Source organism: Pipistrellus hanaki (assembly GCF_964339955.1).
Source record: "Pipistrellus hanaki genome assembly, chromosome: 8".
NCBI lineage: Eukaryota > Metazoa > Chordata > Mammalia > Chiroptera > Vespertilionidae > Pipistrellus > Pipistrellus hanaki.
Window position 1 is genome coordinate 75,017,402 of NC_140510.1, and position 23,750 is coordinate 75,041,151.

Genomic DNA, 23,750 nt, shown 5'->3' on the forward strand with positions numbered 1-23,750 from the left:
ATATTCAACAATATATTTAAGGGAATTGCTATAAACTTAAGTTATAAAATACAATAATAATTTTACTTTGTATGTCCACTCATTCCTGTAGGCTTCTCACCTAATACTTTATCTAAAAATAAAAGGATATTTAAATCTAAAATGTGAATATAAAGAGAGAAAAATGTTTCTAAGATATAATATTCAAATTATTTTGTATTCTAATAGGAAGTAAAATAGCTATAGCATTTTTAAATAGTTTAAGAGAAACAATTTAAACATCCAATAAATTTAACAAATAGTGTTTTAATATAGAAATTGAATTCCTTTTCCCTAAGTGCTACTTTTGTTGGGAACTAGGAAGTATTTTCTGCATAGCATGAGTAACTTTTTATGGTACTTAGTCACAGGATTCCTTCTGTTTTAAGGGGTAGGCTTTGATTTCAAGTGGCCTCATTCTCAAGTTCGAGAGATTCACCTGCGGCGTTACAACTTAAGGAGGTCAGCCATTGAGATTTTTCATGTTGACCAATCCAACTACTTTCTCAACTTCAAAAAAGAGGTATGTAAGATGCTAACTTTTTTGGAAGCCCCAAAGTATTAGCTTGAAATCATTTTCCAGTTAGTGAGCTATAATGAAACTTTGGAAACACTTCTTTCATCAAGTCGAAATGTTAGATGAAAAAGTATGTACAGGGTTGGGCAAAAGTAAGTTTACAGTTGTTCATGTGGAAAATAAATAATAACACAAGAATAAACACTATGTTTTGTATACTCACAAATGTAAACCTACTTTTGCCCCACCCTGTACTTTGGAGGCTAGACAGTATATGCATTTTTGTTGGGATTTATGTTTGAGTGTATAGGGAGTGCTTGTTTTCAGTTTTTATATATGAGTAGGTAGGAGAATATTGAGTGTTAGCCAAGCCAATACGTAACTCATGGTATCCAATTGTGAAATAATATGGAATATATATAATATGATTGGATTCATGCAATTAGGTTAGGTTCAACTAAATAATGGGGCATGTATTTAGTCTGGAGTAGAGTAAATTCTTAAGCAGTGTAAATAATGAATAGATTACCAGTCACTGAAGCCAGGTTCCCTGGGTCCAAGTATCTGCTCCACCATTAGCTGTGTAAACTTTGACATACTCTCCACATCCTTTCTTCCCTCTACCATTCTCTTGGAGTCAGACTTGCATCACATTCTGACGTGTGCCCCCACCTTACTAAGCTCTTTCTCTACTCTCTCTCTCTCAAACTTCTCTCCTAATAAAATTGTTTCATGCTCAAGTCTGTCTTGGGGAGTGATAGTGAGTAAAGTTTCTTTTGGGGATGATGAAAATGTTTCAAAGATAGAAACTGCTTATGGACGTGCAACTCAATGTACAAATTAGACCACTGACTTGTATACTTAAATGGTGAATTTTATGGTATAGAAATTATCTCAATAAAGCTGTTACAAAAGCTTTAATCCTGGTCTGTCTTGATCAATTTTTAATAGGTCAGAAACAAAGTATATAGCAGACTATTGTCATTTCATTCTCCAAATAGTTATGGAACTAGATCACCACAGGAGTTATTCAAAGCATCAGGATTGACACAGGTAGGAAATTGTGTTCATTTTACATCTCAGAGTTTTGCGTAAAAGTAAAACTTTCTTCTTCTGATTATTTTATTTTGATTATTATAACTGTTGTTCTTCCATTCAGATTGATCTTTTGAATTATCTTTGAATCTTTGTTTCCCTCACACATAGAGTGCCCTGTCCTCCAGCTCTCATACTACTCAGTTCATAAATATATCTTATGAATTCTTTTTTGTTTTTTTGTGTGCTAATTTTCTCTTTTTAAAAAAGAATGTTTTTTTTTCCTTAATAATGAAAGTAACCCATGTATGAGGTAACAAATGGGGAAATATAAAAGGCAGAAAGGTTAAAAGCATCATTCTTCTGACAACCAAAGCTAATGCTTTTGTGTATTTAACCCTCACCTATTTCCTAACATCTCTTTACCCTGTACTGCCAAAATCCCAGGAAAGGCCATTGTTTTTGCAGTCCAGAACTGTTAGTAGTTTCCTAATTAGAGTCTCTGATCCTGGCTCTCTCCTTCATCCACATGTGCATTAATAGTTTATTTTATTTTTCAATTACAGTAAGTATTTAGTATTATTTTATATTGGGTTCGGGTGTATAGCATAGTGGTTAAACAATTATATAATTTAGGAAGTGATCCCCCTACTAATTTTAGTTCTCACCTGACACCATATATGATTTTTATAATATTATTGACTGTATTTTCTATACTGTACTTTAATCATAATCTTGTGTTGTTCAAAAAGCCATCAGCCATTTCTTTTCTGTTGCTTATAGAATAAGCTCTATGTAACAAAATACAGTCTCTGTTTTCTGTGGAGTAAATTTTATTAATTAAATTTCTCAAATTGGCACCTAAAAACAATTATAGTTGGGCTTTTAATAAACTCTGTATATATAAATTAATTTCTCACCATTTACCGAAAGTTACATACCTTTTTTAAATGTTAAATATTTATTATCATTTATTGAACATTTTTATTAATATACATCATAATAGAGAACCCAAAACTAGACCTCCCCCCAAATATTTGGGAGTTTAGTAGCATTTCAAATTAAGTCAAGAAAAAAATCTTCAATATTCTCTACATGGTGTTATAATAACTAAGTTATATATCTTGAATGTTAGTCTGTAAGCAAAATTCTCTAGCATGCCCACACTGTGTAGAGTAATATTAGCAGGCTAGGTACAATAAGGTGGTAAAAGAAAAAAAAAAAAATATGATTGTCTTTCTTCAGAAAATTTTGTATCCAATGTGTAGCAAAATTTTTCCTCCATGCTCTATAAAGACAGTGTTCTGAGGTTAATGTAATGCTCATATAAAATTTGTAGATCATTCTAGTATATTAAGATAATTTTAAAAAATATATACATATATGAAAATTTCATTTATAATAAACTTTTAAAATTAAAATTTTTTAAAGATAACCAAAAAAATATTTAATTGAAATAAAGAATTTGTCTGTAGACCTTTTAGATTGCAGTATAAAATTTATGTGGAAATTTCTGTTCCTTTCTTATAGGCCAATTTTAAAAAGAAAGTGGATTTAGAAAAAAAAATTGATTTTATGTATCTATTAAGCCTTTTTTGAAGCCCCATTCCTTTTATCAGAAAGATGATAGAGATGAGAAAAAAAGATTGTCAGTAATCCGTAATAGATACTGATTTCTAAGACACATAGAATAATTTTGGTTTTCTTTTCTGTGCTGTCTAGAAATGGGTGAATAGAGAGATATCAAATTTTGACTACCTTATTCAAATAAATACAATGGCAGGCCGAACCTATAATGACCTTGCACAGTATCCTGTGGTAAGTTTTATATAAATATGGCATTGCCTTTCAGTTTTATAGTATACAAAATACATTGCATATGACAGTTATTTTTTTATTTTTAAAAAGATATAAAATGCTTTTGCCTTTCTGTAAATTTTCTAACCTATTTTCAAGAATTACATAACTATAACAAATAATTAAAAATAAAGACCTTTTTTAATTTTGCTTCATTGAAAATATCCTATTGGAATTATAGGAAATGATACTTTTGGTTATTGAAATAAAGATTAACATTGGCAATAGGTAAAGAATTTTTAAAGACTTTTTTTTTTTTTTTTTTTTTTTTGCTTTTAGGTAAGCATTTGATGTTCTATATGGAGATAGTAGTTTTTTTAGGAAGGGATGTCTAAATTATAAATTGTGTTTCTTAGTTCCCCTGGATTCTACAAGATTATACTTCAGAAGAGTTGGACTTTAATAACCCATCTGTATTTCGAGATCTTTCCAAACCAATTGGAGTAGTTAATGATAAAAATGCCAAAATCATGCGAGAAAAGTAAGTGCCTTTATCATTTTGAAAGATATACATTGGTTATTTGAATTTGTGTTTATTTCTATGGCCAACCAAGTGTTATTCTATTTAAATGCACAACTACTTTGGCTAGTCAGTCTGATAATTCCTTCAATAAGTTTTCTTGAAAATGTATCAGTTGTGCTATAAATATCTTAACTATAGGCTATTTCCCTTTGCCAGATTTAAATTAATACTACTTAAAACTTCCTTTCACTTTGTAATAAGTATGTACAAAAGGGTAATAAGTTCTTGAAATTTTTCTTCCCAGGTATTGTAGACTTAACTTGCTAATCTAACATGCAAAAATACTCATCTAAAGTAATATTTTAGTAGATATAAAATTAATGCTAACCTGTTATTCACAAATATCGTGAGTGAAGAACAGTGAAATGTGTGGACATTTTAAAAGTGCCATTTTAGTTAGAAAGTATTTTATAATTTTATATATTTACTAGAGGCCTGGTGCATGAAATTCATGCTCTGGGGTAGGGGAGGTCCTTTAGCCTAGCCTGCGCTCTCTTGCAATCCGGGACCTCTCAGGGGATGTCTGACTACCTGCTTAGGCCCAACCCAGGGCTAAGCCAGCAGTCAGGCATCCCTCTTGCAATCTGGGATTTCTTGCTCCTTACTGCTCAGCTCACTGCTCCTCAGTGCTGCAGCAGGGGTAGGTGAGGCTACCTTACTCACCAGCCAGGAGCCTGGGTTCTGGCTAAGTGGCTGCTCCCCTGTGGGAGTGTAATGACCACCACGGGGCAGCTCCTGGGTTGAGCATCTGCCCCTGGTGGTCAGTGTGCATCATAGTGACTAGTCATTCTGGTCGTTCTGCCATAACAGTCACTTAGTCTTTTATCATATAGATTATGTAGATATTTTCCCTATAAATGTGTCGGGGGTTTTTTTTTTCAAAGCCACCTGCAGACAAGTAAAAGTAATTTTCATTCCCTTTTTCTCCATGTGAACTTGTAGATGACTTGTCAGTTATGATTTCTAATAATAAGGACAGGCTTAGTTGTAGATTTATTTGGGAATAGATGGTACATTATTTCTTTTTTTATTCTTTTATTTGCAAATCTTCCTCAGGACTTTTTGTAGTGTTTAATATTTGATTTGATTTACTAGTGGAATTTGGCAGTTTATATATTACCTCACTGCTATTAGTCAAACATTATTTTTCTGACAATAATAAAATGAAAGGTTTATTTTTAACACTAAGCCACAGGAAATACTTACCATATAAATAACTTATTGATAATCAAAGGTACAAGTGATTTTAAATTTCAATAGTATATTTTTTTTGCATAGTTACAAATGATTTTGACCTGAAAACTTATTTTTTATTCCCCTGAATATTAGTGATTTCAGTATAAAAGGAATTGATTTCAGCTTGAGGAACTAATTAGTATTTTGGTTGAAAATTTGTGTCTGTTGCTTCAAATAAACTGTTCACTCGTATTTAAGTTTTATACCCCAAAATTCAGATATCACCATTCAAACCATTAAAAACAATTACACCTATTGTACTGCTTTTATGTACTACTGGTGGGAATAAGTATCAGTTATAGTGTTTGTAGAATCACTATATGTCCTTCTATAATGATCTGGTTGAGGCCTTGCTCCTGTCCACTATTTCCTTCATCTTTTTCTTTTAGGCATTCATTTTCATAATTCTTTTTTTTTTTCTTTTTAAAATATGTTTTATTGATTTTTTTTTTTTTTTTTTTTTTTTTTTTTTTTACAGAGAGAAAGGGAGAGGGATAGAGAATTAGGAATATCAATGAGAGAAACATCCATCAGCTGCCTCCTGCACACCTCCTACTGGGGATGTGCCCGCAACAAGGTACATGCCCTTGAACGGAATTGAACCTGGGACCTTTCAGTCTGCAGACCGACACTCTATCCATTAAGCCAAACCAGTTAGGGCCATTTCCATAATTCTTGACTGATTCTCCATATGTTTCTTCTATTACCTTGGTCCCAATAGTATGTCTACTTATCACATTGCTTGCAATAGCAAAAAAAAAAAAACCCAAAAAACAAAACCCCAAATAACCTAAATATTGAAAAGTAAGAAATAGTTATAAATTGTCATATATCCATATGTGTACCTGTTATAAATACCACATACCTATTAAAAATAGACTACTTAGTCATTTGGAAAGATGCTAATAGAAAACTGTTAAATGATGATAAATTATAAGCAATATATTATGTATAGGACTTTTATGTTAAAATATAATTGTGTATTGACTTATACATTAGGGATTGACTGATATTCACAAAAATGTTCATATAATAGCTGATTTTTAAGCTTGGTGTTTTTGTTTTTGTTTTTATCTCTGTGTTTTCTCATTTACTTACAGTGAACATGTATTATTGCATAATACAGAACTGTTCCCGAATTCAATATTAGTGATATTTCATTGTTCAGAAAAAAGTATTACTGAATAAATTTTTTTCTATTTATTAAATGGTGTCTTGATATGAATACATATATTATGAAATATTAGTAAGAACTTCTTAAAAACTGTTTTCAACAATGCAATACAACCTTATCTCCTAATTTAATTTTATAGTTGTGGCTACAAAACTTTAGTGTTTTTGTTTTTGTTTTTTTAGATATGAAAATTTTGAGGATCCAATGGGAACTATTGATAAATTTCATTATGGTACTCATTATTCAAATTCTGCTGGAGTTATGCACTATCTTATTCGTACAGAACCATTCACTACTCTCCACATTCAGCTTCAAAGTGGAAGGTATGTTTTGGGTAAATATACCATTTCCTTAAGACTACACGTTATTGTTAAAAACTCTTTGCCTTCATGTCATGTACTGTATAATAGGGCCATATCTTTTTTATTCTCTTCTATTAAGTTTTGATTCTGTAGCTTCTAGATAAATAATCTAGTTTGAGAATGGGTCACTCCAATTGACAAACACAAATGACTTTTAAGGAGAATTTTTTTTTTTTTTTTTACTATTTTCCAGTGCACCTGTTATTCTTACTATAGTTTTACCATTGATTTAGAGTTAGAACTGATTTAGAGCTAGACCCAAATCATCTACCAAAAATTAAAACCTAGCCAATGCCTACATAGTCCTCCTAAAAAGTATTAATCAAGAGAAATAAAAAGGAGGACTAAAGGGCTCTTACATTATTAGTAGCAGCTCAAATAGGTCTGTATGCCATTGTCTCGTATTACCTGTTAGTTTTAAAATGTATCTATGTTATACATTTTCCTAATGATCCTGAAGAAACAAACTTCTTTATTGAGTCCTCAGTTCCTCAGTGTATCCCCCAGGTAGTTCTCTTCTGATTCACATTTTGTCTTCCATGTTGCGGTATTCTTTAACATTACCATTTGCCTTTCCTACCCAATTAAGAGCTATGTAAGCATTGCCTATTCTCCTGTCTTTACAAGTAGCTTTTATTTCTCAAAATTAGCCCTAGTCCATTTTTTCCAATTTTAGTACTTTAAGACTTGGCTTTTAAGAAGAGAACTCTGTTCTCAAGATGACTGCAAATCTCCAAATGTTACATTTATAATGATAAGCAAGTAATTTCTCCTCCAGTAAAGTATACTGTGGTTTTTTTCGGCTTTTAATTTTATGAACAAATGATTTTTTTACAAAGCTTTGAAAATAGATTCTGTTTGTGCTTCAAAGGACACCATTAAGAAAATGAAAAGATAGCCCATTTAGTGGGAAAAAATATTTGCAAATTGTATATCTGATAAAGGACTTTTAACTAGACTATACTAGTATAGAGAACCCATACAACACAATAATAGACAACCCAAATAACTACTGGACACAAAGGATCTGAATAGACATTTTCCCAAGGAAGGTATGCAAATGAACAATAAACATGAAAAGATATACAAAAAGCAATAGTCATCAGGGAAATTTAAATCAAAACCAAATTGAGATATCACAAGGATGGCTATAATCAGGACAGGTAATACCTCGTGTCAATTGGCATGCTGAGAAATTGGAACTCTTACATACTACTGGTGGGAATGGAAATGATGCGGTCTCTGTGGAAAACAGTCTTCAAAGGTTAAACATAGAATTGCTATATAGCCTAGCAATTCTACTTCTAATTATCTCAAGATTAGAGGCCTGGTGCGTGAATTCATGCATGGAGTGAGGGGGTCCCCTCAGCCCAGCCTGCACCCTCTCTAATATGGGACCCCTAGGGGGATGTCCAACTGCCAGTTTAAGCCTGATCCCGGGGATTGGGCCTAAACCTGCAGTCGGATATCCATCTCACAATCCTGGACCATTGGCTCCTAATCACTCATCTGCTTGCCTGCCTGGTCACCCCTAACTACCCCCCCGCCCCGCTGGCCTGATTGTCTCTCACTGCCCCTGTGTGCCGGCCTGATTGCCCCTAACTGCCCCCACTGCTAGCCTGGTTGCCCCTAACTGCCCCCTCCCTGCTTGCCTGGTTGCTCCTAACTGCCTCCTCCCTGGTGGCCTGGTTGCTCCTAATTACTCACCCATCCCTGCCAGCCTGGTCACCCCTTATTGCCTTCCCTGCCAGCCTGGTCATCCCCCAACTGCCCCCCTATGCCGGCCTGGTCGTCCCTAACTCCCCCCCTCCCCCACTGGCTTGGTCGCTCCCAACTGCCCCCCTGCCGGCCTGGTCACCGCACGCAGCCTGCTGTTCAGTCGTTTGGTTGACCCTCACTAAACTCCGTGCTGGCCTGGTTGCCCCATGCAGCCTGCTTTTCGGTCTTTTGGTTGTCCCTCTCTACCCCTGCCAGCCTGGTTGTAGGCAGCCATCTTGTGAGGGTTAATTTGCATATTACCTCTTTACTATATAGGACAATTGAAAACATATGTCTATGCAAAAACTTATACACAAATGTACATAGCAACATCCTAGATCACATGTGTCAAACACAAGGCCCGCGGGCCAAATCCAGCCCGCCAGGCCTTGCAATGTGGCCCGCACCGCGCTGTCATCATTGCACTCCGCTGTCAGTTTATGACATTGTCAGTTTATGACTGTTCAGTAAACCATTCGGCCCGCGATTTAGGCTGGATTTTAGATTTTGGCCCCTTCTCTGATTGAGTTCGACACCCCTATCCTAGATAGTAAAGAGGTAATATGCTAATTGACCATCATTCCAACACACAAGGTGGCTGTCCCCATGTGGATACAAGATGGCCACCACAAGATGGCCAGCAGGGGAGGGCCGTTGGGTCGACCAGGCCTGCAGGGGAGGACAGTTATTAGCAACCAGGTCAGCAGGGGAGACAAGTAAGGGACAATTGGGCAGGCAGGGGAGCAGTTGGGAGCCAACAGTCCTGGATTGTGAGAGGGATGTCCACTGGGATCAGGCCTAAATGGGCAGTTGAACATCCCTCAAGGGGTCCCAGATTGGAGAGGGTGCAGACTGGGCTGAGGAATTACCCCCCTCTACCCTGTACACGAATTTTGTGCACGGGGCCTCTAGTTACTTATAATAGCCCAAAATGGAAACATCCAATATACAAAATGTGGTATATCCATAAATGGAATATTATGTACTTGGCTGTGAGTGAATACAAGGAATGAAAGCTTGATGCATGTTTGGACATGGATGAACCATGAAAACAGTATGCTAAATTAATTAAGCCAGGCACAAAGGCACATGTAGTATGGTTTATATGAGATGTCTAAAATAGGCAAATTCATAGTGACAGAAAATAGATTAGGGGTAGATGAAGAGTGACTGCTTATAAATATGTTTCTTTTTGGAGTGATGAAAATATCTAAACTTGATTGTGGTGGTGGATGCACAACTCTGTGAATATACTAAAAACCATAAATCATTGAATTTTCTACATAAGAAGAGTGCATTATATGTTCATTATATCTCAATAAAGCTGTTCTCTCCCACACGAACAAAAAAATTCTACCGTTAAAGCTGTACCTCTCCTTGAGTTTGGATATACCATCATTAGACTTTATTAATGACCCAGTCATTGACAAAATTAAATTCAGAGTTCTGCTAAGTTTAGCTTAGCCTCAATCCAAGATTGTTAGGCATAAAAAGTCAAATTAATCATCATTGCCACTTATTAAGTCATTTAATAAATCCAGGAAGCCCTAGCCGTTTTGGCTCAGTGGATAGTGTCGGCCTGAGGACTGAAAAGTCCCAGGTTTGATTCCGGTCAAGGGCATGTACCTTGGTTGTGGGCACATCCCCAGTGGGGGGTGTGCAGGAGGCAGCTGATGCATGTTTCTCTCTCATCGATGTTTCTAACTCTATCCCTCTCCTTTCCTCTCTGTAAAGCAGAAATGTTAAGAAAAGAGAAACTAATCATTAAGGAACTTTTATAGAGATTTTAAAGGTTTGTTTCATGCCTGTTGTTCTCATTCAGCATTCACCTTTCTCTTTCAATCTCTGTGTGCAGGTTTGATTGTGCAGATCGACAATTCCACTCCATTCCTGCTACGTGGCAGGCTCTCATGGACAATCCAAATGATGTGAAGGAACTTATTCCTGAATTCTTCTATTTCCCAGAGTTCTTGGAAAATCAAAATCGTAAGAAATAGATTAAAATTTTGAATATAATATTTTAGGTCCCAATGGAGGATCCTGAAAAATATCTGTTAGGACATCTTTGTTATATTCTATTGATTAGTTAAGATTCATTCTGCCTGTGTACTCTTCTTACAGGGCTTATTGATGCCAAGGTACTCTTCTTACCTTTCATGGAAGTGCTATAGTTAAGTAAGATAAATGGGTAAAATTTGAATTGATAAGAGAATTTGTCAGAATACAGTGTTTATTAGAGAAGCAAAAATGACCATATAGCAATTTGGTTAAGAATGTTTGAGTTAGGTAAAAGGAGGATTTAGACCAGGGATCAGCAAACCACAGCCCATAGGCCAAATCCATGGGCAAATGTGTTTATAAATAAAATTTTGCTGGAATATAGCCAGCCAGTTCATTTATATATACAGACTTTCACAGTAAAAGAGCTGGTTTAAGTAATTGCAACAGAGGCCATAGGGATCACAAAGCCAAAAATATTTATTATTTGAACCTTTATTTAAAAGGTTTGCTGATTCCTGATTTAAAGCAGAAGATAGGAGGCAAATTGAAAAGAATGACGGTATTAATTGTCACAGTATTTGAAAAATCAGTATGTTTTTGAAGGAGACAATCACGGAGCTAAATACAGTCTTTTATTTATTTTTTATTGTTTTATTAAATTATTATCTGTGTACATATTTTAATATTGCCCCCCCCCTCTCATACATACCCTCCCTCCCCAGAGTTTTGTGTCCATTGGTTGTACTTATATGCATGTATACAAGTCCTTCGGTTGATCTCTTATCTCCCCCAGATCTCCTTCCCCTCCCCACTGTAATTTGACAGTCTGCTTGTTGCTTTACTGTCTTTATATCTATCTTTTGGTTCATCAGTTTATAATGTTCTTTATTATCCATAAATGAGTGAGGTCATGTGGTATTTCTCTTTCATTGACTGGCTTATTTCACTCAGCATGATGTTCTCCAATTCTATCCAGGTTGCTGCAAATGATGAGAATTCCTTCTTTTTTATGGCAGCATAGTATTCCATTGTGTAGATGTACCATAGTTTTTTGATCCAGTCATCTGCTGACGGGCACCTAGGCTGTTTGCAAATTCTAGCTACTGTAGATTGTGTAAATACAATCTTTTAAAATATCCCAATACTTTTTTCTATGAGGAAGTTTTAAACTTAGTTTAAGCACAAATAAAGAAATGAGCAAGATTGTTACTATTGTTCTTTCAAGAAATTTCACAGTGTCAAAGAACCATAACCAACTTCTTTTCCTAGCATATAATGTTAAAGTTTGATCCTTTGCTTGCACAGTAGGATTATTTGTCAGGCCAGGAAGAACATATTCAGGGCCTCATGTCCTGTGGTCATGCACACTGCGACAGTTGTTTGGAGGTAGAGCATCTGATTCTCAGTAAGACAGTTAGAATTGGTCACTTTAAGAAAGTCAAGTGAATCTATTGACATAGTCTGATCCTATACATTCTTAGTCAGTCATAGGACTAAAGTCTTCTAACGTAGGGTATCTAGGATAGGTGGGATGAGCAGATTAAATTAGAATGCAGAATTTACAGTTCTCTAAGTTTGACAATTTCTAACATTCACCAGAGCCATTCCTAACTATACATTGCCTCTTTGTTTGAAATGAGCTAGTTGGGAGAAAGCAAAGTATATTAGTTAAAATGCCAACAACTGTTAGTTAATATTAGCCTTACATTAGTAAAACTATTTTGGTAAAAACAACTCCTAATTGTGTGATTCAGAAAATTTTAGTATTTTCCCTCATAAAAACCCTGAGGTATGGTAGTTTCCGGTGGCTTAACAATATCATCCAAGCAAAGTTCTTTCTGTATTTCACTCTGCTATTCTAAGTGTTTTGGCTTTGTCCTTGGCTACTTCCTCTCATGGTTACAAATGACTAAAGCAGTTATAGGTAGCATAGGCAGACATAATGGTGTCTTAGAAGAAGTGAGGTTGTTAATTGTGTCATTTCTTAAGATCAAGAAACCTTTTTGTAACTTCCCCTCATTCTCCAGAGTGGGTCATATACCAATCCCTATACCAGTCACCTGCAATAGGCATGAATTATAGGGCAGGGAGGCATGAATTATAGGGCAGGGATGGACAACTTGAATATAATCCCAGTTCTGCTACAAAATGAGGAATGGCTATCAGGTGGCCAACGCTATCTGCTATACAGTAATTGGGTTGATAAAGCTATAGACCCTGTGTGTCCTGTCATTCTGTGACATTTAACTCTTATACTTTGAGACGCACTGATATTTTAAGGCAGTTTTTTTTTTTTTTTTTTTTTTTTTTTTTTTTAATGAAGGTCTTTTGTGTTAACACTGTTCCCTTCCCATACTTTATAAATGAGAAAATTTCATTTTTGGGTTCTAACTATATGAGCAAATCTTTATGATGTCAGTATCTATTTAGAATATTGGTATATAAAAATTTTTCTTTCATAAGGCAAGTAAAAATCTTAAAGTGAGTTTAATGTATGAGTTAAAAAAGCTCTAAGGTTATATTTTGTACATCAACCAGTACAGTAACTAATACTAATTACTTTTAAAATTAAGAACACTTAAATAAATAAATAAAAAAAGAACACTTAATCTTGTATTTTTGTTCAGGCTAAGTTTTTATTCATAGCTATAAGTTTCCTTCAATAAGAAATTGCCTTAACCAGTTTGGCTCAGTGGATAGAGCATTCTGCTGCGTACTGAAGAGTCCCAGGTTCAATTCCGGTTAAAGGCATGTACCTTGGTTGCGGGCACAACCGCAGTAGTGGGTGTGCAGAAGGCAGCTGATTGATGTTTCTCTCTCATTGATGTTTCTAACTCTCTCTCTCTCTCTCTTCCTCTCTGTAAAAAATCAATAAAATATCTATCAGCTGCCTCTTGCACACCCCCTACTGGGGATGTGCCCGCAACCAAGGTACATGCCCTTGACCGGAATCGAATCCGGGATCCTTCAGTCCCCAGGCTGATGCTCTATCCACTGAGCCAAACCAGTTTCGGCTAAAATATGTTACTTTTAAAAACAACAATTATTAATCTGATTTACCTTTAAGAAGGGAACTTGATTCTCACTTTTCACTCTTAATGAAAGAAGAAAAACCTTCAGTTTTGATAAGGAGTGTTCATTCATATTTGTTCTATTTGATTTACTTAAATCTAAAATGACTTGATACATTTTTATTTTATATGTCTTAGATTTTAACCTGGGTCGTCTACAAGTTTCCAAAGAACTAGTAAATGATGTCATTCTCCCCAAATGGGCTAAGTCAGCTGAAGATTTCATCTATAAACATAGGAAAGCTCTGGTAAGATTTTGCGTTTAGTTATTAGAGTGATTGATAAGATAAAGATAATTGTATTTTCCAGAGGATGAAATTTTAAGTGTATCTGACTATTAATCATTTTTCTACATTAATTTTTAATCTATTATATATGATATTTGCATAATATAATAATTTATTCTGAGGGTGATGAATGTTCATATGTAGTGAAAGTAGAGTCAAGTCCCATGGGTCTATGGCAAAAAAAAGTCAGGTAAGGTACCTGTGTAAAGTACCTGCCTGTTGTATGTGAAACTATTTCAGTCACCAGGCTTGGTGTAGTTTGATTTATTGTAGTTCCCACATTTGTTTCAAATCTAATATAAGGATCAGTATACTTTTGTTTTCTTTGAAGGATTTTAGCAAGTTTTTAAGATAGCTAAATTCTAAATGCCTCTTTAAAAAATGTTACTAATTTTTAGCTAAATTTTCACTTTGGAATCGAAGTACTAGTGAGAGGCTAATGTTGCTATTGTATTTTATCTTGCAGGAGATGTGCCCTCCCCCATTCCCCGCAATAATCCACCTAGTTCTCTATTTAAGCTGAAATGTTGTATATTCTAAAGCTAATTAGGCCAATACTTAGAAACATTGCTTGTCATTAGTATATAGTTTGTCAAATTTACAGTGTTCAGGATTAGGTTATAATAATTATAAGCAATAACCTTATGCATGAATAAGGCAACTCTGAAAAAGAATCTGTTTCTTATAGCTAAACAGGAACTTCTCAGATGCTTTCCTCTATATTATAGATGATATGCAATAGGGGTCCAGGATTTCAGGGATGCATGCTCCTTACTAATAAGATGGTAGTAGTTTGTGTTTCAGATATGTATTTCTGCCTAATAAACTATTCCAAAATACATTGACTTTCAACTATAGCCATGTTATTATCGCTCACATTTCTGTGAGTTGATTGGTCCCAATTAGATAATTCTTATGGTCCTATTTGAGGTTCTCATGCCCTTGGAGTCACATGATAGTTAAGGCTAGAGTCAAGTAGGCTTCATTGAGACGCTGGCATGCTGGACTTTTCTTCTTCTCCATGTGGTCTCAGGATATCGCCTTTCCATGTGGACTCTCTACCTGGGTAGCCAGACTTCTTACATGGCAGCTCAGACTCCCCTGAAAATGAAGCTTCCACATTTTCTCATGACTTGAGGTTGTGAACTGTCACAGCATCACTTCTGCCACCTTATAATCGTTAAACAGGATCAGTGTACATTCAAAAAGAGGGAAAATAAATTCCCCCTCTCAATGGTGCAAGTGAGAAAGAATTTGCAACCATCCTTAATCTACTATACTAGCCCTTTAGCCACAAATTATTCACTTTCCTCCAACATACAAATTACACATATTTCTTCTCAAGAGCCCCCAGAGTCTCATCTCTTTGAGACACAGATCTTTAAACTTTTTTCATAAAGGACATTATAATAAACTAAAGGCCCAGTGCACAAAGTTTGTGCATAGGTAGGGTCCCTAGTGGCTGCCACCTGTGGACCAGGGCCTCTCTTCCTTGGCTGCCAGCTGCCAGCCGGGGCCTGCCTTCCTTCTGCACTACCCCCTGGTAGTCAGCACACATCATAGCAAGTGATCGAACTCCTGGTCAGTCGAATTCCCGAGGGGACACTTTGCATATTAGGCTTTTATATACGTAGATATTTTCGTTGGCTGTAAGGTCTATGTCAAAATTTTACCATTGAAATGCAAAATAAATGGGTGTGGCTGTGTTGGACCAATCTACCAATCTGGCAGCTAGTAAGATTTGGCACACAAGGAGTGGTTTGCTGATCCTTGCATTAAGGCATGAGATCTAAAGTCCAGAAACTTATTATTCATCTAAATGTGGGGATGAAACTGTTTAGCTGTGTCTCTTGGATCAGCAGACTAAAGTAAAGAAACAAATTATCTGCCCTCACATAACAACAGTGATGTGACAAGGTCAGAATTTGATAGACTTTCTCATTCAAAAGGAAGAGAAAGCAAGAGGCACTTAGCAGTAACTACGTAGTTTGTAACTATTAAGAATTCTAGCAGAAACATTATCTCTAGTTCTTTAATAGGATCCAGTGCTAATCCGAGTGGTTCTTTATGGCTCCTTTGTTCTACCCTTAGGCTCTTGAAACCACACCCACACAGTTATTCTTTGTTTTCCATTTAAAAAATGAAATTGTTTACATGAGTATTTTTGTCAGCCTCTTTCTTAACCACAGTAACTTGAAAGTCAAAGGTCTTTCTTTGTTTTTGAACAGTTTATTTTTCATAATGAATAAATTTTCTTTTAAAATATTTTGAGTTTCATAGGCATCGATTCTATTGGACAAAAACCTTCCATATTACTTTGGGCTGAATGAGAGGCTTCTAAATTCCCTTAAGATTCTTGTTAAAAAACTACATATTGTGTGCTTCCTTTATGCGAATTAGGCAGACAAGACTCTGAACTAATGAAGCTATCCAAAGATTTTAGGTCAGAGAAACTAATGCAATTCATATTAATGCCTCTTTGAATATTCTGGATTAAAAGAAGAGATCAAATTTAAAGATTCATGCAGAACGTAAAATGAGAGAAGAAATTTGCAGAGGAAAAAGACTGTAATGCTCAAGAAAAAAAGGCTTTCATAGCCATCATGGCTGACACAATTCAGCAACAACACAGAAGAATGTAGGTAAAGCAAACCAGCCGTGAGAGATGGCAATAAAGCAGTCAATTAAACAAAATCTAACCCATTTAGAAGTTCAGATCTCTAATCCATCAAGCTGTTATGATCATCGCCCGGGAATTGCTAAGTAACTTTCATTTCTACTTTACTGTTTTAATTGCTTAAAAATAATAAAGACGCTTTTGATTAAAAAAAAAAAAAAAATTCAGCCCAGTAAATTTGAAGACTTAGTTGGCTTTATTCAATGATTCATGATTTGGGCAGCATCCTCTTTACCCTAGAAAGGAGTTCCCAGATGCTGTACAAAATGGAAGGCTTCTGTAGGCAGAAGGAGACAGGAAAAGGAAGTCTAACATAGAATGTGTTGTTTCTGGCAGCTCACCTTTGGGGGAAAGGCAAGGGTCTGTAATGAAAATAACTCACTAGTGCTGATCAGGTAATTCCAGATTGACTGGTTAAAGCTCATATTACTGGAATAGGCTGAAATTGCTATGAGTTTAGATATTAAGTCTTGGTTTGTACAAGTGATTCCATTTTTGGATTATTGTATCTCTCTGTTCCTCTCTCTCTAACCGTCTTAAGATACTCTATATTTCTTTGAGTGTGCCTATGAGGGGGAAAGACCTCAACAGATGAACTAAACCATTAGTTAGGAGATGCATATGTATAATAGTAAATAGTAATAAATACATTGTCTGCATTGAACAAGATAGAGTATAGTCAATATATAGTAGATGATGAATATTTGTTAACTTGATTTTGATATAATTTTATTTACAGTGGTAAGATTTTGTGTGGAAATGCTTAATTTACTCTTACTTTTTTAAAGGACCCATCTTTACATCGTACTTGGAAGGTATTTTATATTAATTACTTATTTGTTCTTTTTCTAGGAGTCTGAATATGTTTCTGCTCATCTTCATGAATGGATAGATCTAATTTTTGGCTATAAACAGAGGGGGCCAGCTGCAGTGGAGGCACTCAATGTTTTCTATTACTGTAGTTATGAAGGTAAAACCTATGTACTTTTTATCTTGTATTATATTACTAAAATATATAATATGTGCTTATAACATGATACTTTGGACATAACCATTTGACATGATAAAACTACATTTAAAAAATCTTTATTTGAAAGATGAGAAATATCCTTTTGTAAAAAATAGTAATTAAGAATATATATGCAAATCTGTAAGTGTCAGTTATTGGTGGCATAAAAATTTTTGATCTCTGGAGATATTTCCTATTCAATCAGGTCTTATATTAGATATTTAGTATTAAGTTTTTAGCAGACTTTAATAAAATACTTTTAGAATTACAAATAATAATTCTTTAAATTATAATGATGACATTCTAATGTTCATTAGCTCAGGATCAAGAACATTTCTTGAGGGCTTTGAAAGTCATACTAAGCAGTCCTTTTCTAAAGATTGTGAATAGTATGAAGTTATATGAATTATAGCAGTGCCCACATGACTTTCTGTAGCTAGACAAACATGTTTTCCTTCTATAAAAATTTGTAGGGAGGCAGTATAGCACGATAGTTAGGAGCATAGAAATCAGACCCACCTAGTTTGGCCAATTACTAGCCATTAACAATTCATATTAGGTATGTCTAAGAATAATCAGTTAACCGTAATGTCACATTTCCCAACATTTATTAGATAAGCAGTAATTTATAGCAGCATTTTGGTTAATCCTCCTCAAGGCAATTTTATTCCCATTGTTTTTAGAGAGTAGAAAGGAGGGAGAGAAACATCAGTGTGAGCAACACATCGGTTGTTTGCCTCCCACCAGTACTCTGACTTGAGGCCACGGATCAAGCTTGCAACATGCCCTTGACCAGGAATAGAACCAAGACCCTTCAGTGCATAGGCAGATGCTCTAACCACTGAGCAATGCTGGCCATATAGGGCTATACCAGTATTTTTGTGTGGTTATTACATTTCTTTGATCTTGACTATGATGAGGAAAACAATTAGGTATACTATGAGTATAGTTTGCATTTTTCTTAGAGAAACTTTTATGGACTCTTAAATTTGTTTAAAATATTTTAGTTCTAATAGTTGATAAAATGTATTCTTTTACATATTTAATTTTGATATTTTACTGTTTTTTAAACATTACCCTTAAAATGTTCTATAAATTAAAGAACGGAATAATATTTTAATGAAAATATGCTAATCAGTCTCTGATACATTACTCAATTATGTGGCTTACTGATTTATTTTCACTCTGTAGTGAGTTGACTACTTCTCCTGGTTTTAGGAGCTGTGGATTTAGATGCCTTAACAGATGAGAAGGAAAGAAAAGCCTTAGAAGGGATGATTAATAATTTTGGGCAAACACCTTGTCAGCTGTTAAAGGTAAGCCATAAAAGTTATTGATTATCTAAAAAGTTTAGAAATTAATTGCTAAGGGGTGTTACTACCAGTATTTTCAAGGATTTTGATGACTTAAAACCCTATGTCAAAATTATTTAGAATTTGAGAAAAATATATTGTCTCTTAATAAAAAATAGATTTAAATGTTTGTTTCTGTTTTGAAATAACAAAATATTGCAGTCAATCCACATATACAGTCAGTTACTCTGAAATCTCCAGGAGGCTTATATTTATTCAGAAAGCCAATCACTTTATTTTGTTGTTTCTGAGAAAGAAAATGATGAGATTGAAGTCTCCCTATTAGATGAGATAGTACTCCCTTTTTTATTTTATTTCATTTTATTTTATTTTATTTATTTATTTTTTAAATACATTTTTAGCCCTGATTGGTTTGGCTCAGTGGATAAGAGCATTGGCCTATGGACTGAAAGGTCCCAGGTTTGATTCCAATCAAGGGCATGTACCTTGCTTGTGGGCACATCCCTAGTAGGGGGTGTGCAGGAGGCAGCTGATGGATGTTTCTCTCTCATCAATGATTCTAACCCTCTCTCTTCCTCTATCTATATAAAAATACATTTTTATTGATTTCAAAGAGGAAGGGAGAGGGAGAAAGAAATAGAAATGATGATGAGAGAGACCCTTCAGACCAAAGGCCAATGCTCTATTTACTGAGCCAAACCAGCTAGGGCCCTCCTTTATTTTAATTGAATACCAGTTAGGTTATGTCATTAAAACAGTTCTTATAGTGGGACTTGTTCTATATATAAGACTTTTTAGTAACTGACATCTGCCCAAAAAAGGGCACTTAGCAGCCTGAACCCAAACCCGGTCCTGAAACTCAAATTATCCTACCTAATAAAAGAGTAATATACAAATTGACTGTACCTCCGCTACAACCACAAGCCACACTCACCAGCCAATTAGAGCAAGTATGCAAATTAACCCAACCAAGATGGCTGCGGTCATGGAGCAAGCACATGGCTTGGGTTTCCCTGGCAGTGGAGGAAGCCAAGCTTCCTGCAAACCCTGGCTGGCCCAGGCCTCCACTCAAGGCTACAAAGTTTTAATTATAGAAGATAAGTAAATCCTAACAAAAGTGGCTGGGGCCACAGAGCAAGCAGGAGGCTTGGCTCCACTCAAGGCTACAAAGTTTCAATTATAGATAAATAATCCCAGAAACCACGGCCTCCGCTTCGGTCGCCGGGGTGTGTGGCCTGCCTGCAAACCACCACAGGCCCCTCTTCCAGGCCGCTTCATGCCCCAAGGGAACTCCCACCCTGATCTGAGACACCCTTCAGTGCAAACCATCTGTCCCCCACCCATGCACCAGGCCTCTATCCTATCTAATAAAAGAGTAATATGCAGATTGACCATTACTCCAACACACAAGATGTCTGCCCCCATGTTGTCAAAGATGGCTGTCCCTATTAGGTAAACACAAGATGGCTGCCACAAGATGTTTTGATTTTAGAGAAAGAGGAAGAGAGAGAAACATAAAAGAAGGTGAGAGAGAAACATTGATTCATTGCCTCCTATATACACCCTGACCAGGGATTGAATCCTGGGTATGTGCCCTGATCTGGAATCAAACCAACCACCTTTTGGTCTACAGGACAATGCTCCAACCGAGCCACACTGGCCAGGGTACAATAATATACTATTTATTATGTCTTTTTATTTTGTTTTTTAATGCAAGTACGCTACGTGATTTACCCAACTCTCACAATAAATATCTAATTATCCTCATTTTTCAGATGGTGAATCTAGGCCTCAGATAAAATAATACCTAGCTTACAACACCTTAGAGAAATCAGATAGTAGTTTTTCCAAGTTTACACAATTAGAATGTGACTCTATCATGCCATATTTCTTCTGAATTTATAGCTGCAAGCTTCCTTGTTGAACAAAATCTCTTTTTCATGTTCTTTGGGCTATTATTTATATCCTAATTTTGACACTTTCTGCCTTAGTTATATATAATTTTTTTTTTGCCTCACTATATTATCTATACTGATAAAAGAAAAAGATGCAAATTGAGTGTATCTTTGCAACACCCACCAGCCAATCAGGAGTAAATATGCAAATCAACCCAACAAAGATGGTGGGTTAATTTGTATACACAGGTGCTGAGCAGCCTGGACAGGATGCTAGCCTTGTCGCCATATGTTCCTCACCACCCCAGCAGCTCGGGGTCTCTGGGCAGAGTGGGAAGGTGAAAAGGCAGCTCTGGCCTGAGCGAAGGCGGTCCAGCATCCAGGGGAAGGATGGCCCATTCTTGTGTGAATCTTCGTGCATCGGGCCTCTAGTAAACACATAAAAGCAGCAATCTTCTCTTCTTCATTTTGTATCTTTCTGATATATGTTGTGTGCACAGTAAATGTTCATTGAATTGAAATCTCTAGTTATTTCAATAGTGGTCTAAACTCTGGGTGATTGATGTACTTTTGTTTTTTCAATTATCAGACTAAATTTTATAATGCCTATTATTCCTTAGCAGCAGTTTATTTAAAGCCTCCAACATTGATTCTTACATAATAGTCATATTTAAATTCAGTGCTTTTTTTTTTTTAATTTCTTTATTGATTAAGGTATCACATATTTGTCCTAAACCCCTATTCCAATCTCCCACTCCCCTCAGTGCTTTATTCTTTAACTGCTGATTGAAACAGAAGGCAAAAGTAACAATAAAACAGAACACTTCATTGGGCTTTGAAATAGATTCTTTAATGTTTTTACACCATTAATTTTTTTTTTTAGTAAGAGTAGTGCTAATTTGTCTTTATTACTCTACAAAAGAGACACAAAAATCAATCTTTAAAAAAAAATAAAGTGAATAATTGAGAGTTAAATATTGAAGTACGTATAGCTGTCATATCTATTACCTATAATCTAATATTTTGTGAAGGAGATTTAGGAAAACAGAAGTAAAAAACCTTTTAGATAAAAATTTATCCTTTTAGCCAAAACCAGTTTGGATCAGTGGATAGAGCGTCGGCCTGCGGACTGAAAGGTCCCAGGTTCGATTCCGGTCAAGGGCATGTACCTTCGTTGCAGGCATATCCCCAGTGGGGAGTGTGCAAGAGGCAGCTGATCGAAGACTCTCTCTCATCGATGTTTCTAACTCTCTCTCTCCCTTCCTCTCTGTAAAAAATCAATAAAATACATATAAAATTTTTTTTTTACCCTTTTAGATAAAATTTATTCTGCATTTTAACTGAGCCTTTGGAATGTTAACTTGATTTGTCATTTTCTTTTTATTTATAAAGATAATACTGTTCCATGTCTCCTACATTAACCTTAAAAAAGAATATTTTATTTTAAAAGAAATGCAGTAATATCTACAAATTTACTTAGAAAAAACAAGTTTGGGAAAGATACAAAAATAATAATAGTATTTTTTGAGTGGTATAATTCTTGTGATTTTTCAGATTTAATACCTGTATTTTTTTTAAAGGTATCTGATTTTCCTTTTTGGTAATCTCGTACTTTTATAATCATAGTGGAGAAAAGCTTTTCATTAAAAAAAAAACAAACCAAAAACTATATATATATATATATATATATATATATATATACACACACACACACACACACACACACACACACACACATTTTTTGTTATTTATTTCAGAGAGGGAGAGAGAGAAACATCAATGATGAGAGAGAATCTATAAATTGATTCTGATAGTATTGACATTTTTACCTTATTTCAGGAATTAAAATTCACCCATATTATAATTTTTTGCTTTTGAATAATGCCTTTAATTTTACCAAAATTTAGGAAGACAGAGATAAAAAACAAGTATATGTAATCCAACATAGAAATAAATGCTAAATAAAATATCAAATAAAGTACTCAGGAAACTAATATGAGAATAATTAATTCTGACTTAGATATAAGTAGGAAAAATTTTAAAGTAGAAGCAGAGTTTTCTAGAAATGAAGGTGGTAGGGAGGGAGCAGTCTGAGCAATGACCTGGAATTGGGAATAGTGCATGGTATGTAATCTGTTATAGCTAGAGCCCAGTATGTTGGGAGGAATACAGTGAGAGATGTCTTAATATAATTATGAAATTATTTTTCCTTAAAATTATTTTAAAGGAACCACACCCTCCTAGATTATCAGCAGAGGAAGCAATGCAGAAGCAGACGAAAACCGAGACTTCAACCCTAAACCTATTTCAACACCTCTCTGAACTCAAGTCATTTTTTATAGAGGTAATATCCAACTTGGTAATGTCAGAGAGTTTTCTCTGTGAATTCTATACACCTCAGTGTTCCTTTTACTCTTCAATATAGGGAGTGGATTATAATATTTAATCCAAAGTAGTAAATAATTCTGAATTATCTCTTCTTGGATTTTTAAAACAATCTTATTGAATGCTTTTGTTTGCTACTGAATGGTAGTCTGACTTGTTCCTCTTGGCTTTTTTCTTCTATTTCACATTTTCCTGGCAAGGAAGAATAAATATTTTATTTAAATTGCTCTTTCTGTAAATTGAGATGGTGATAGAGGAAGTGTAAAATAACTCTTAATTATAATGTCTGCTCATGTATAAAATATGGACTAATAAGTCAGATTTTTAATTGCTAATATGAAGAGTAGTTGGGTAAAACAAGATAATTATGTAATTGAAAGATTTCCTTCCACTTTAATTGTTTAAATATACATACTAAATTACTTTGAATAATTCATAATGTGGTTATGAAATGCATTTGTATCTATGAATTTGGATAGGACAGGTGATAGTAAATCTTTTGGCTAAAAAGTTAAGAGTCATTCAGAGATGTATATAGAAAAGGCGGTACCTCGCATGTAATACAGAGAGGTTGGTAAACTTTCTTAAAGGGTCGCATAATAGACTCTGGCTATATACATCTAAAGAAACAG

General features: G+C 35.0%; 1 protein-coding gene across 6 annotated transcripts in view; it reads left to right on the plus strand.

Annotated features, from left to right (window-relative positions):
• Window positions 1-23,750, plus strand: part of NBEAL1 (neurobeachin like 1) — a 114,739-nt gene that overhangs the window by 71,334 nt on the left and 19,655 nt on the right. For all 6 annotated transcript variants that reach the window (XM_084893156.1, XM_084893155.1, XM_084893154.1 and 3 more), the window contains 10 exons: window positions 408-541; window positions 1,487-1,588; window positions 3,293-3,388; window positions 3,784-3,908; window positions 6,543-6,683; window positions 10,336-10,466; window positions 13,691-13,800; window positions 17,369-17,486; window positions 18,744-18,841; window positions 22,961-23,077. In XM_084893156.1, coding sequence (XP_084749282.1) covers window positions 408-541; window positions 1,487-1,588; window positions 3,293-3,388; window positions 3,784-3,908; window positions 6,543-6,683; window positions 10,336-10,466; window positions 13,691-13,800; window positions 17,369-17,486; window positions 18,744-18,841; window positions 22,961-23,077 — 1,172 coding nt within the window. The remainder of the gene's footprint in view (window positions 1-407; window positions 542-1,486; window positions 1,589-3,292; window positions 3,389-3,783; window positions 3,909-6,542; window positions 6,684-10,335; window positions 10,467-13,690; window positions 13,801-17,368; window positions 17,487-18,743; window positions 18,842-22,960; window positions 23,078-23,750) is intronic.